The sequence below is a fragment of the Astyanax mexicanus genome, chromosome 8 (assembly GCF_023375975.1).
Source record: "Astyanax mexicanus isolate ESR-SI-001 chromosome 8, AstMex3_surface, whole genome shotgun sequence".
Classification (NCBI taxonomy): Eukaryota; Metazoa; Chordata; class Actinopteri; order Characiformes; family Acestrorhamphidae; genus Astyanax; species Astyanax mexicanus.
The window spans coordinates 4,495,001-4,511,066 of NC_064415.1; the positions used below are offsets into that span (position 1 = coordinate 4,495,001).

The 16,066-nt window shown below is 41.1% G+C and overlaps 1 protein-coding gene and 2 long non-coding RNA genes across 8 annotated transcripts in view; 2 read left to right on the plus strand and 1 right to left on the minus strand.

The window, feature by feature from the left end:
* The window catches only part of LOC125803769 (uncharacterized), a 152,393-nt gene that overhangs the window by 132,861 nt on the left and 3,466 nt on the right, over positions 1–16,066 (plus strand). The gene's annotated exons all lie outside the window — the stretch shown is intronic.
* The window catches only part of esyt2b (extended synaptotagmin-like protein 2b), a 95,495-nt gene that overhangs the window by 75,963 nt on the left and 3,466 nt on the right, over positions 1–16,066 (plus strand). For all 3 annotated transcript variants that reach the window (XM_049481946.1, XM_049481947.1, XM_049481948.1), the window contains 7 exons: positions 1,692–1,778; positions 4,127–4,276; positions 6,171–6,568; positions 11,124–11,222; positions 13,019–13,150; positions 14,030–14,135; positions 15,969–16,018. In XM_049481946.1, the coding sequence (XP_049337903.1) occupies positions 1,692–1,778; positions 4,127–4,276; positions 6,171–6,568; positions 11,124–11,222; positions 13,019–13,150; positions 14,030–14,135; positions 15,969–16,018 (1,022 nt within the window). The remainder of the gene's footprint in view (positions 1–1,691; positions 1,779–4,126; positions 4,277–6,170; positions 6,569–11,123; positions 11,223–13,018; positions 13,151–14,029; positions 14,136–15,968; positions 16,019–16,066) is intronic.
* LOC125803768 (uncharacterized) lies at positions 7,337–9,747 on the minus strand. Of its 3 annotated transcripts, none has more exons than XR_007440153.1 (3): positions 9,703–9,747; positions 9,121–9,217; positions 7,337–7,476 (listed from the first exon to the last, which is right to left on the minus strand). It is a non-coding gene; the product is annotated as an uncharacterized LOC125803768 (long non-coding RNA). The 3 variants fall into 3 exon arrangements; XR_007440155.1 differs by lacking the exon at positions 7,337–7,476 and adding an exon at positions 8,009–8,074 and having other exon boundaries at positions 9,142–9,217; XR_007440154.1 differs by lacking the exon at positions 7,337–7,476 and adding an exon at positions 8,554–8,947 and having other exon boundaries at positions 9,142–9,217.

Here is a 16,066-nt window from a genome sequence, read left to right on the forward strand (position 1 = left end):
CTCTATTGAGCTTTTGTTTACATTCCTCCCCTGTCTTTCTGTCACATTATCATTTTTTTCACCCATTCTTGGGCTCCCTATCTCCTTATAAGGGCGATTTTTCCCAGCCGTGTCCCAATTCACTAGCTGGGCCGACGATAGTGTATTGGAGCACGACCCTGACAACAGGGGTTGAATCCCGTGTGAGGAGCACTGTGTTTATTTATTTTTTTCTTTCTTCTTGGGTTTACCTGCTTTGAGATCAACTGTTCTGCAATTGGGTTCAACAACCCTCTTGGTTTGAGAGCTACTTGTCTGTAGCACTAAATCCTATTACACTTCATTTTACAAAACATAATTTTTTTGTACACTGAAAAAAAAGATGAGTAAAATTTACTTTCAACATTTTTTGCAACTTTCTGCATTTGCTTTTTTTTAAGTCAATTTAATTTCAGATAAATTTAAGTAACTTCAACTCGGTTTCAAGACTTAAATGTTACATAGAGTAAATAAGTGAACTGAACTTCAGTCAATCCTTTCTTTAATAAACTTTACTTAATTTCTGCAAACAATACCACCTAATTACAATTACTTCATTTATACAATATTACCTAATTACAATTACTTAATCTGTACAATATTATTATATACAATTTTAGTTAAAACACACATTCAAATATTTACATAATCTCAACGATGTTTTAGTATACTAAAAATAATGTATTACATGCCGTCCATGTGTTGAGTTAATAGGTATTTTAACTAAAAATATTTAAATTTCAGGAATTATAATATATTACGTATCATAAATTATTTGAGTAATATTGTATAAATGAAGTAATTGTAATTAGGTAATACTGTATGCAGAAATGAAGTAAAATTTACTAAAAGAAAGGATTGATTCAGCAAAAATAAATGAAGTAAAGTTTACTAAAAGAAAGGATTGATTCAGTAAAAATTAATAAAGTAAAGTTTACTAAAAGAAAGGATTGATTCAGTAAAATAAATGAAGTAAAGTTTACTAAAAGAAAGGATTGATTCAGTAAAAATAAATGAAGTAAAATTTACTAAAAGAAATAATTGACTGAAGTTCAGTTCACTTATTTACTCTGTGTAACATTTAAGTCTTGAAACCGAGTTGAAGTTACTTAAATTTATCTGAAATTAAATTTACTTAAAAAAAAAGCAAATGCAGAAAGTTGCGAAACTTTTTTAAAGTAAATTTTGTGCATATTTTTTTTGTGTAACCCGCCTCGTAGTGACTTATTAGCCTGCGGCCAAACCTAATTGCCGACCCCTGCTGTATAGTTTCACCCAAGTCCCTGGAAATGCACCGTTGTAGTTCAGATTTCTCTCTTTACGGTAAGCAGTGAGGGTTTCTGCCCCTCGTAATGATTCAGAAATGTATCTGTGAGTGTGAGAGTGGACTAATGAGCAGCAGGTGGTAACAAGATCAAAAGAAGGCTGGTGATCAAACGAGTGGAGAGGTGAAGATGATCCTCAGTTCTGAAGAAGGGTACATTCATTAATGCAGGAAATATTCTGAAAAGTCTTATTCTTTATTTAATCCCACACTGTCCTGTTTACACCCTGATACACTGCGGCTCATTAACGCAGGAAAACCTGCTGTAAAACCAGATCTCGCTATTGATCTGTAGAGCAGAACTGATTGGTCCGGAGGGGAGCTCTGATTGGTGCTGCTGTGGTTTCAGGTTCGCTATAAGACGTGTGAGCCGCTGTGGGAGGAGGCCTTCACATTTCTGGTTAATAACCCCCGTACTCAGGAACTGCAGGTGGAGGTAGGTCATTAAATGCACACAAACACACACACACTATTTTACTATACTTGTGAGGACCTTCCATTCACATAATAATAACTGTAGCTAATACATACTACATCTTTGCATAATCATAAGTCTGAACTGAACCTCAGTTACCAAAAGATAAATAAATCAACTCTGTTAGATTTTCTGTCTTTCTAAAGTACCAATTTTTGTAAAAAAAAAAAAAAAAAAAAAAAGCCTTCAAAGTTTTGAGGACCCCTAAATGTCCTCACAAATTTAAAAATAAGGACCTCACTATGCTAGTGAGGAAATCTGGTCCTCACATAGGAAGCAAAACAAGCACACAGACACACACACACACCATATTTTTCTGCGTTCTGCAAGAGCATTAGTGAGGGATGTTCATAAGAGACCATCTTCCAGACTTCGAAAAGATTATTAAAGTAGATAAAGTAACAAATTATAAAATAATATGTTGCTGAATTGATATATTTAGTTTTGGTTGCACATTGTACTACAGCAACCATGCATGTTGCAACAGGCTAGAATCCATCTATTACTCCATATGAACCACCTGAGACACTGTAGCAACTGCCATTAAAACACCTACAACACCTCAGCAACCATTAAGCAACTCTATAGCAACTTCCTAGCAACACCATAGCAGGCACCTGGGAAACAACCTCCATAGCAGCAACCTAGGCACACTGTAGTAGCCATCTGAGTAACAACCTCCATAGTAACAACCTAGCAACACCATAGCAGCCATCTGGTATGAAACCTTTATAATAACAATCTAGTAATACCATATCAGCCATCTGGTATGCAACCTCTATGGCAACAACATAGGCACACCGTAGTAGCATCCTGGGATACAATCTCTATAGCAAAAACCTAGCAACACCATAGCAGCCATCTGGTATGCAACTTTTGTAATAACATTTTATAATAACCTAGTAATACTATAGCAACCACATGGGATACAATCCCAATAGCAACAACCTAGCAATACCACAGCAGCCACCTGGGAAACAACCTCTATGGCAACAACCTAGGCACACTGTAGTAGCTACCTGGGTAACAACATCCATAATAACAACACAGGAACACCAGAGCATCCACCTGGGATACAATCTCCATAGCAACAACCTAGGCACACTGTAGTAGCTACATGGGTAACAACATCCATAATAACAACACAGGAACACCATAGCATCCACCTGGGATACAATCTCCATAGCAACAACCTAGACACACTGTAGTAGCTACCTGGGTACCAGCATCCATAATAACAACACAGGAACACCATAGCATCCACCTGGGATACAATCTCCATAGCAACAACCTAGGCACAATGTAGTAGCCACCTGGGTAACAACATCCATAATAACAACACAGGAACACCATAGCATACACCTGGGATACAACCTCCATAGCAACAACCTAGGCACATTGTAGTAGCCACCTGGGTAACAAACTCCATAGAAACAACCTAGCAACACCACAGCAGCCATCTGATTTGCAACCTTTAGAATAACAACCTAGTAACACCATAGCAGCCAAATGGGATACAACTTAATAGCAACAATCTAGCAATAACATAACAGCCATCTGGGAAACAACAATTAAGCACACTGTAGTAGATACCCGGGTAACAACATCATAATAACAACATAGGAACACCATAGCAACCACATGGGATACAATATCCATACCAACAACCCAGGCACATCATAGTAGGCTCTTGGCATGCATTTTTATAGCAACAAAATAGCAACACTATAGAAGCCATGTAGCAGCATGCTGGCAACAATATGTGGTACCATATCAACCAACTACACAGCAACACCCTTGGCAAGACATGCTTGGGTTGGACACAGTTGGCCTTTAACTCATTTGTGCAGTTAAATCACATACACTGTAAGAACCATTATGCAACTCCATAGCAACCGCCTTGCAACACCATAGTAGCAAACACACACACACACACTCACACACACACTCACACACACACACACACACACACACACAATATGTGTGGAAATACAGAACACTGTCCTCAGTAACCCAGTGCTTTTACCACTGAGCTCTAACCACTGAGCACTAACCAACTGAAACAACCTGGAACAACTGTCAAGCAACATCTTAGGAACCACTAGGTAACTCCATAGCATCCACTTAGCAAAACTATCGCAACTGTAGCACTATAGCTACACTATATCACTCCTCTAGCAACCACTTTTCAATACTGTAGCAATAATCTGGCAACACAACAGCATCCACATACAGTATCAACCCCATATGAACCACCTGGTATACCACTATGGTGCTTCATAATGTCATTCCTGTTTAATCTGCTTCAGGTGAGGGATGCTAAGCACAAGTGTTCGCTGGGTGGTGCTCGGGTGCCGCTGGTGGATCTCCTGGTGGAGAAGGACCTGACGCTGACTCAGCAATTCCCCCTCAGCAACTCCGGCCCCAGCAGCACCCTCAAACTCAAGATGGCACTCAGGGTCAGTGTGTGTTTGTGTGTGTGTGTGTGTGAATGTGAGAGAGTGACTGAAAACTGACAAAACTCAATACTGCATGAAACCAAGCAATAAGATCAGAATCCTGATTAAATCTGCCTCAGGTCTGCCTTAGTCCCGGTAACAAACTGCTGACTGTAAAAACACTGTAAAGAGTTTATTTCCCAGCACCCACATATACATAGATTTTATTCTGTAATAAAACAGAGATTTATTATATAGATTTAGGTCAAACATATTGCAAATACACAATAATCTGTTAAAATAACAATATGTACATTTTCCAAATGTTGATTAACTGTATATTTACCTTATTTCATGGTTTATTTACAAGCAGATTATTTAAAAAACGTAAAATCCCCCACAACACAATCACACTATATGAACCACCTAGGACACCATAGCAACTATCTGAGACCCTATATCAACCACCTGGGACACCACAGCAACCACCTAGGACACCATAGCAACTATCTGAGACCCTATATCAACCACCTGGGACACCACAGCAACCACCTAGGACACCATAGCAACCACCTGGGACACCATAGCAACTATCGGAGGCACTATATCATCCACCTGGGACACCATAGCAACCACCTGGGACACCATAGCAACTATCTGAGGCCCTCTATCAACCACCTGGGACACAATAGCAACCACCTGGGACACCATAGCAACTATCGGAGGCACTATATCATCCACCTGGGACACCATAGCAACCACCTGGGACACCATAGCAACTATCTGAGGCCCTCTATCAACCACCTGGGACACCATAGCAACCACCTAGGACACCATAGCAACTATCTGAGACCCTTTATCAACCACCTGGGACACCATAGCAACTATCTGAGACCCTATATCAACCACCTGGGACACCATAGCAACCACCTGGGACACCATAGCAACTATCTGAGGCCCTCTATCAACCACCTGGGACACCATAGCAACCACCTAGGACACCATAGCAACTATCTGAGACCCTATATCAACCACCTGGGACACCATAGCAACCACCTGGGACACCATAGCAACTATCGGAGGCACTATATCATCCACCTGGGACACCATAGCAACCACCTGGAACAATATATTATTCACCAGGCACTATATCATCTACCAGAGGCAAAATATCATCCACCTGGAACACCACAACAAACTTCAGTGGCACTATATCATCTAACTGGGACATATCTACCACCTGAGACACCGTATCAACTGCCTGGGACACAACATCAATCACCTGGGACACCACATCAGCTACCTCGGACAGCATATTAATCACCTGTGACCCCATATCAACCACCTAGGACACCATATTAATCACCTGTGACCCCACATCAACCACCTAGGACACCATATTAACCACCTGAGGCACTATATCATCTACCTGGGGCACCATATCATCCACCTGAGGCATCATATTAATCACCTCAAACACCACATCAACCACCTCGGATCCCATATCAATTACCTGGGATACCATGTCGACCACCTTGGACACCATATCAATCACCTGGGACACCGTATTTACCATCTGAGGCTCTATATCATCTACCTGGTGCTACAAATTATCCACTTGAGGCACTATTTCAAACACCTGGTACATCATGTCAACTTCCTAGGACACCACATCATCCACCTTTTTTACTTTTATTTGCAGTTTATTTGCATTTATTTGCAGTTATAAACTGTATTTGACAAAGATATACTTACAAAAAAACTGCAAGACATTCCTAATTTTTTAAAAAGTAAACTTTTTTTATTTTACAAAATCACGACACTTTGAAAAAATATTATTTTATCAAAGGGAAAATGTTATGATAATAGCTTGTAAAAAGCATGCTTTTTTCACATCCTCTGTGTGCTATTGCAGATTCTTTACCTCGAAAAGGAGACGACGTCCGGCCTGCCGTCCTCCGTCCAAATCCGCCGCACCAGCCAGTGCGTCTCCTCACCGACCCCCCAACCTCAGCCCACCGCATCGACCTCCTCCACCAGCAACTGCACCAACCACTCCCACTCAGTACGAACTGCCCCCTCCCCCTGCTCCCCGTCCCCCACCACGCCCTGCGCCGCCCCCCAGGGGCAGAGGGGCTCGGCGGGGTCTCCTGTGCGCCTGGCCGAGGCCGGCCGCAGCAGCTCCGGCTCGGCTCTGGGAGGCCTGACGCGGCAGCAGCAGAACCACCGAGACTCCACCCACAGCCTGGCCTCCGACACGTCGCTACCGTCCGCCACGCTGGAGCTGCAGCATCGACTCACCCAGCTGCAGAAGTGAGTATATATAAATATATCATAAACGGGAATTTATCATACCGGTAATACATCATAGAAGGCTAAATTTACCACCCACAGTGGACGGTGTAGTGCAGTGGGGGGCAGTGATCGTGACCAGCGGCATCTGGCTGGAATTGTCCATGTGAACAGACTCAGAACAGGACATGGCAAAAAACATGAAATACAATATTTTTACTCTGCTTTCACCTTAGAGATTAGTAAAGTGTTAAAATAAAAAGAAACACTGAATTAAATGTGGTCTAAATGTGGTGAGTTTGATATATTGTGCTTAGCAACCATTTACCAACATCATAGCAACCACCTACCAACACTATAGCATTCATCTAGCAACCTCTCAGCAGAACAATAGCAACCAACTGAAATAACAAAGCAACTATCTGCGATACCATAGCAACCACTTACCAACACAATAGCACCCATCTAGCAACCTCTTAGCAATACAATAGGAAGGAACTGAGATACCATAGCAATCACCTACTGACACAATAGCACCCATCTAGCAACCTCTTAGCAATACAATAGGAAGGAACTGAGATACCATAGCAACCACCTAGCAACACGATAGCACCTATCTTGAGACCTCTTAGCAACACAGTAATAACCAGTGAAGATACCACAGGGACCACCTGGCATACCATATCAACCACCTAGCAACACTATAGTAACCAGTTAAGATACCACGGTGACCACCTGGAATACCATAGCAACCACCTAACAACACTATAGCACCCATATAACAACCTCTCAGCAACACAGTAGTAACCAGTTAACATACCACAGTGACCACCTGGGATACAATATCAACCACCTAGCAACACTATAGCACCCATCTAGCAGCCTCTTAGGAACACAATAGTAACCTGTTAACATACCACAGTGACCACCTGGGATACCATATTAACCTCCTAGCAACACTATAGCACCCATATAACAACCTCTCAGCAACACAGTAGTAACCAGTTAACATACCACAGTGACCACCTGGGATACCATAGCAACCTCCTAGCAACACTATAGCACCTATCTTGAGACCTCTTAGCAACACAGTAATAACCAGTGAAAATACCACCGTGACCACCTGGGATACCATATCAACCACCTAACAACACTATAGCACCCATATAGCAACCTTTCAGCAACACAGTAGTAACCAGTTAAGATACCACAGTGTCCACCTGGGATACCATATCAACCACCTAGCAACAATATAGCACCCATATAGCAACCTCTCAGCAACAGAATAGTAACCAGTTAAGATACCACAGTGACCACATACCATATCAACCACCTAGCAACATAATAGCACCCATCTAGCAACCTCTCAGCTACACAGTAGTAACCAGTTAAGATACCACAGTGACCACCTGGGATACCATAGCAACCACCTAGCAACGCTATAGCACCCATCTAGCAACCTCTTAGCAACACAGTAGTAACCAGTTAAGATACCACAGTGACCACCTGGGATACCATATCAACCAACTAGCAACACTATAGCACCCATCTAGTAACCTCTCAGCAACACAGTAGTAACCAGTTAAGATACCACAGTGACTACCTGGGATACCATAGCAACCACCTAGCAATGCTATAGCACCCATCTATCAACCTCTTAGCAACACAAAAGTAACCAGTTACGATACCACAGTGACCACCTGGGATACCATAGCAACCTCCTAGCAACACTATAGCACCCATATAACAACCTCTCAGCAACACAGTAGTAACCAGTTAAGATACCACAGTGACCACCTGGGATACCATAGCAACCTCCTAGCAACACTATAGCACCCATATAACAACCTCTCAGCAACACAGTAGTAACCAGTTAACATACCACAGTGACCACCTGGGATACCATAGCAACCTCCTAGCAACACTATAGCACCTATCTTGAGACCTCTTAGCAACACAGTAATAACCAGTGAAAATACCACCGTGACCACCTGGGATACCATATCAACCACCTAACAACACTATAGCACCCATATAGCAACCTTTCAGCAACACAGTAGTAACCAGTTAAGATACCACAGTGTCCACCTGGGATACCATATCAACCACCTAGCAACATAATAGCACCCATCTAGCAACCTCTCAGCTACACAGTAGTAACCAGTTAAGATACCACAGTGACCACCTGGGATACCATAGCAACCACCTAGCAATGCTATAGCACCCATCTAGCAACCTCTCAGCAACACAGTAGTAACCAGTTAAGATACCACAGTGACCACCTGGGATACCATAGCAACCACCTAGCAACGCTATAGCACCCATCTAGCAACCTCTTAGCAACACAGTAGTAACCAGTTAAGATACCACAGTGACCACCTGGGATACCATATCAACCAACTAGCAACACTATAGCACCCATCTAGTAACCTCTCAGCAACACAGTAGTAACCAGTTAAGATACCACAGTGACTACCTGGGATACCATAGCAACCACCTAGCAATGCTATAGCACCCATATAACAACCTCTCAGCAACACAGTAGTAACCAGTTAACATACCACAGTGACCACCTGGGATACAATATCAACCACCTAGCAACACTATAGCACCCATCTAGCAGCCTCTTAGGAACACAATAGTAACCTGTTAACATACCACAGTGACCACCTGGGATACCATATTAACCACCTAGCAACACTATAGCACCCATATAACAACCTCTCAGCAACACAGTAGTAACCAGTTAAGATACCACAGTGACCACCTGGGATACCATAGCAACCTCCTAGCAACACTATAGCACCCATATAACAACCTCTCAGCAACACAGTAGTAACCAGTTAAGATACCACAGTGACCACCTGGGATACCATAGCAACCTCCTAGCAACACTATAGCACCCATATAACAACCTCTCAGCAACACAGTAGTAACCAGTTAAGATACCACAGTGACCACCTGGGATACCATAGCAACCTCCTAGCAACACTATAGCACCCATATAACAACCTCTCAGCAACACAGTAGTAACCAGTTAAGATACCACAGTGACCACCTGGGATACCATAGCAACCTCCTAGCAACACTATAGCACCCATATAACAACCTCTCAGCAACACAGTAGTAACCAGTTAACATACCACAGTGACCACCTGGGATACAATATCAACCACCTAGCAACACTATAGCACCCATCTAGCAGCCTCTTAGGAACACAATAGTAACCTGTTAACATACCACAGTGACCACCTGGGATACCATATTAACCACCTAGCAACACTATAGCACCCATCTAGCAACCTCTCAGCAACACAGTAGTAGCCAGTTAAGATACTACAGTGGCTACCTGGGATATAAAGCACCTAGCAACACTATAGCACCCATCTAGCAACATCTCAGCAACATAGTAGTAACCAGTTAAGATACCACAGTGACCACCTGGGATACCATAGCAACCACCTAGCAACGCTATAGCACTCATCTAGCAACCTCTCAGCAGCGCAATAGCAACCAACTGAGATAAAAATGCAACCACTTAGCAACACGATAGCACCTATCTTCTGACCTTATAGCAACACAATAATAAACAGTGAAGATACCACAGTAACCACCTAGGATACCATAGTAACTACATAGCACCTCATTCAGCATTGAATTTAATGCTCGAATAACTGCACAAATTATTAGTGTGGTAAGTATTTTTTTATTATTATTATGGGGCACTGCTGTGCGGATTTGATTGCATTCAACTCAACTCATCAGATCATCTGCTGCTTTAAAAGATGATGGACCTTGAGTTTTTTCTGTGCTCTGGAAGCTGTTTGCTGTTCCTGTTGAGCAGTTCTGTCTGAAGGGCTGTTCAGGGTTGCTTTGCATGCACTGTAGGTGTGGTTCAGCAGGTTCTTGATGATGTTATTGATCCGGCCGTGGTGTTTTCTGTGGACGTAGGTGGTGATTTGGGCATCTTGATTCTCTAAGCTCTCAGAAACCATTAGCGTTCCAGCCAGACAGCAACAGAACCATCACACTGCCAATGCTTTACTAGGTACCGCTTAAGTACAGCTTAGCCAATTCTTAATGAACCTTTCCAGCTGTAGAGAGAGCTGGAAAAGACCAGTATTTAGCAGATGTCTATAACTCTGTATAGCAGCCAGTATGCCACTTCAAAGCAATTGCCCAACAACACCGTAGCAACCACCTAAGAAACTACCTTTCATTTGGGATACACTAATACCTGTCATACCAGCAATTATTAAGCTATTCCACAGAAACTTCAAAAGATAACAACACCATATCAACTGCCTAACATCCCTATAGCAACCATCTATGATACCTTAGTGACCATCTCATATCACCATGGTAACAGCAATCACCAGGCAATTACCTAATAATCCAAAGCAATCAACTGCATCTATAGTAATAGTGCTGTTGGTCAAGTTTTTAAAAGTTCAACAAAGATGACAGAAAGTTTTTACATAGATATAATTCTCTCTCTCTCTCTCTCTCTCTCTGTATCTCTCTCTCTCTCTCTCTCTCTCTCTCTCTCTCTCTCTCTCTCTCTCTGTGTGAGCAGTGGCTCATCTCAGGTTCAGTATCCTCTGGGTGAGGTGCAGCTCACCATCAGACACAGTTCTCACAGGAACAAACTCATTGTGGTGGTCCACGCCTGTCGGTAAGAACACACACACACACACACACACACAAATAAAAAAAATTTTGCCAGTTTACTATTATGCTTTTATTTAAATTTAAGTATTCATAATTAAACGCTTAAGACTTAAGAACAATCTACCATTGTTATTTTATTTTCACTAAAATATCCATTATTAAATCCCTATATCTTGAGAACATCTGCAATTATTTGTGATTAATCACATATAATAATATTTTTGTGATTAACCTGAATCTTTTTTAATCTACTAACACCACTACTTACTTACATAACATTGCAATATTCTTAATTATTCTTATTGTTCAAAAACCTTAATTCACCTCTAACCATAGTCTGACACTATCCGTCCTATTCTGCCACGTCCCATTTAAAGAGTTTGTTTCTTCTGCCATTGTGTAGAATAAATGGTCAATTCATATTAGATGGGTTCTGGTCGTATCGTATTTAAAGTAAATGCTGTCTTTAGTAGTGTGAACAATGAGCACAGATGAAACTGGAACACAATTTAGCGGGTTTTAATCAGGAGAGCACCCTATCCACTTTTTGACTCTTTTGCCCCGTTTTTCTGTGCTAGAAATGCGCACCCTCTCCGCTTTTAGACTTTTTGGCCCGTTTTTCCAGCACTACAACTGCGCACTCTCTCCGCTTTTAGACTCTTTGGCCTGTTTTTCTGCGCTAAAACTGCGCAGCCTCTCCGCTTTTAGACTCTTTGGCCTGTTTTTCTGCGCTACAACTGCGCACTCTCTCCGCTTTTTGACTCTGGCCCGTTTTTCTGCGCTAAAACTGCGCAGCCTCTCCACTTTTAGACTCTTTGGCCTGTTTTTCTGCGCTACAACTGACCACTCTCTCCGCTTTTAGACTCTTTGGCCCGATTTTCTGCGCTTCAACTTCACTCTCTCTGCTTTTAGACTCTTTGGCCCGTTTCTGACACCTAGCTTTCAAACTTTGAATCTCACATTAGAAAAACCTGCTTAACAGCGGCCCAACTTTCATTCTATTTCTAAAATACCTCCCTGACCTAAACTAAAGAAAGCTTGGAAGCTAGCAGTAACAAGAAAACAGACTACCAAACTACAAACTGGACAAAAACACAACAGGGCTTAACAGAGCTAGAATTTTCAAGAGTTTTGGCAGAGCAAAGCAAAGGCACATGGAAAGTGCAATGCTGCGCAGGGAGCTGAACAGGAGTGAGGTTTATATAGGCAGAGCTAACGAGCAGGGAACGAGATCCAGGTGTCAGTACTCAGGGGAGGCGGAGCGTTGAATTGTCACTGAAGAGGAAGTGGTGGGCAAAGGCTGGTTGGTGGAAGGAGTGTGAGACATTGCAAGTAGCTACTGCTGTGAACACGGATTATGTAATAGCTAGCTATGCTAACCCAGCATTCCAACAGCTTATTTAACCTTATTTTCAGCTCAGGTCAGTCTGACCATAGCTATTTCCAAAACACTGGTGCGATTAAACACATATTTTCATTATCAAGTACAAACTAGCCCTTATTATTTTTCTAAAACACATTAAAAATGTCGACCTGTCCGGGGCCTTCATCCGCCCAGATTCTCAGTGCTTCATTAGTGTTTGGCGTATCTGTCAGAGCCTAATTAATGCTTACTTTGACCATGAACTCTATCACTGGACTCCAGAGTTACATCCCTTCACTTTGGGAGTAACTTATATCAATTAATCTGCTGCTGCTGAAATCTGTTATCTTTAATCATGAGGAAGGCTGTGCAGATCTGTGCTGAACTGTGTTTTGTAAGTGCAGTGTAGAAATGTAATTGTGTGTGTGTGTGTGTAGTAATCTGATAGCTATGGGGAAAGACGGAGCGGACCCCTACATCCGCCTCTACCTGCTACCAGACAAGAGCCGGGGCGGCCGCAGGAAAACCAGCACCATCAGGAAAAACCAAAACCCCATCTACGACCAGTCGTAAGAACCCAGTCACACCAGTACATTACAACAATATATATATATACACAGCTCTGGAAAAAATGAAGAGAGCACTTCAGTTCCTGAATCAGTTTCTCTGATTTTGCTATTTATAGGTTTATGTTTGAGTAAAATGAACATTGTTGTTTTATTCTATAAACTACAGACAACATTTCTCCCAAATTACAAATAAAAATATTCTCATTTAGAGCATTTATTTACAGAAAATGAGAAATGACTGAAATAACAAAAAAGATGAAGAGCTTTCAGACCTCAAATAATGCAAAGAAAACAAGTTCATATTCATAAAGTTTTAAGAGTTCAGAAATCAATATTTGGTGGAATAACCCTGCTGGTTTTTAATCACTGTGTTTTTCATGCATCTTGGCATCATGTTCTCCTCCACCAGTCTTACACACTGCTTTTGGATAACTTTATGCTGCTTTACTCCTGGTGCAAAAATTCAAGCAGTTCAGTTTGGTGATTTGATGGCTTGTGATCATCCATCTTCCTCTTGATTATTTTTTCAGAGGTTTTCAATTTGGTAAAATCAAAGAAACTCATCATTTTTAAGGTCTCTTATTTTTTTCTAGAGCTGTATATATAAAATGCTTCAATAACTGCGACTCCGTACACACAGCATGGAGTGCAGTAGGTGAAGAAAAGTGTACATATCTACCAAACTATGATTCTTAATTGGATATAGTTGCTTTTTATGCTATTATATTATCATTATGTAGGTGGAATTTAATGGTCTTAAAATGACAATAATATTGTGTATTGCTATAATTTCGGGGACAATATATCTGCAGCTCCCACAGCTTGCACAGTGTTAGTAGTCAACATTATGTCAAAGTGTGTGTGTGTGTGTGTGTGCAGGTTTGAGTTTATAGTATCTGCTGTTGAGCTGAACAGGAGATCTCTGGATGTAGCTGTGAAGAATGGAGGTGGACTCCTGTCAAAAAATAAAGGACTGCTGGGCAAGGTACACACACACACACTTATACACACACACACTTATACACACACACATACACTCTCACATATTTCTTTTCTCTCTCTCTCTTTCTGTCTTTCTCCCTTAACCCATCTCTATCTCACTGCCTCTAGTATTATTTATAATTTTCATCACTGTCATCCCCCTGCTGTCCTATAAAATTACTCTTGGCGGTTACTATAGGGTAGTGTACCTCCTGGTGAGAGACTGTGGACTGATAGCGTATCTTTGGACTGAGAGACGTAGGATGAACAAATTAAGAGAAATTAGACAAATTGGCCATCTGTGACCATTTCCAGCAAAGAATCCAGGTTTTTAGGGATTAGAAAGCCGTCTGGTTTGAGTTATCATTATGCCCAGTTGACAAGTTTAGTTATGGTTAGTAGTTTAATGTATATCAGTTGGGTAAATAGGGTGTGTAAAAAAAAGGTAAGCCTATACCTTTTCAGTCTGTATTGACTTGTTTAAATGCAAGACTTATTGATGTGTTTCTTTCTTTTGAATATTTCTTTTTAAGTGTGTATACATTTTGCATAATCTAAACTAAACTAAACCTCAACATTTTTTTAATGTTTCTTGAGTTAACATTCTTGGAACGCTCGATCTGTAAAGTTTTCAGAAAACGCTTTTAAAACAATATTCTGGTAACGTTGCAAAAATGTCATTTGTGTCACTGTTTTCATTTTTAGTTTTGGGAACGTAACCTTTAACATATTTTCCATAAACATCAATATTAATTGTGCTGGGAATGTTATATGAGAAACATTTTAAAAACATTGTGATCCAACATTTTCAGAACCAAGGGCGTTGATTGGGTATGTAATTATATATATATATTTTACAATAAGTATCCTGATATATAATGTTTAACACTATAATATGTAGTTATATATTTAGATTTTAAATGGATTTAAAATTGAACTAAGGGTGCACAGTTTACATAGCAACTGTTACCTTTCTTTTCGAAAAATCACTGTACATCCTTGTTTGTTTTAACGTCAGCTAGCTGCAACCCGCTGACAAAACTCAAAAAACAGAATGCGTAGATTCTTGACCTATTTCCAGTCATGTAAGACCAGCTTTCCATCTGTTTGAATGGAGAGACGTCAAAATTCTGTAAAAAATTGCTATTTTAGAAACATATTTTAAATCACTGATGAAATCTGATTAAAAAACGTGTTCAGTTTATAATGTTCAACTCAATAATGCACAAAAAAGATGACTTTTCAGCTTTTTATGGCTTTTGTATGGCATGCCCACTCCTCCACAGCGAGGGGGGGCTTACCCACTAGCACACTGATTGGCTGTTTCTCCTGAAAGGCATAAATTCATCCTTGACCCGGCACCAAATTCATTCTTGACCTGGCGTTAAAAGATTACCTAATTCACACAGTGGTCAGTGGCCTGTTTCTTTAATAAAAGGACAGCTGAGCTGAGTGAAGCAACTCGGGGCTACTGGATAATCATTCAGGGCTTTAGCCCTGGAAGCCCAGGCCAAGCAACGCCACTTATCAGAACATTCCTGATAAATAATGTTGTAATGTTACAGTTTAACCTTCCTGAAATCTTTTCAGAACGTTGCTTAACCTTCTTATAACATTCTCTGTTATCTGGGTAAGAGCTCCTGTCCTGCATTTGCTGGATTTTTTCAGCAGAATAATGCTCACCCACACACAGCAAGGGTTTGGCTTTCCCAGGAACATCTCCACCAGATTACAGCACTTTTTTGACCTGCCTGGTCACAGATTCATCACAAATCCAGCATTTATAGGAGCAGTCTGTCTAATGCAGTCTAATATAGTCTCTTCTTCTATCCTGTAGGTTCTTGTGGGCTTGGCAGGTGAGGACATTACTAGAGGATGGACGCAATGGTAGGAGACTCAGACCTTCATTAGACTGTAGACACTAACCAGCTCTTA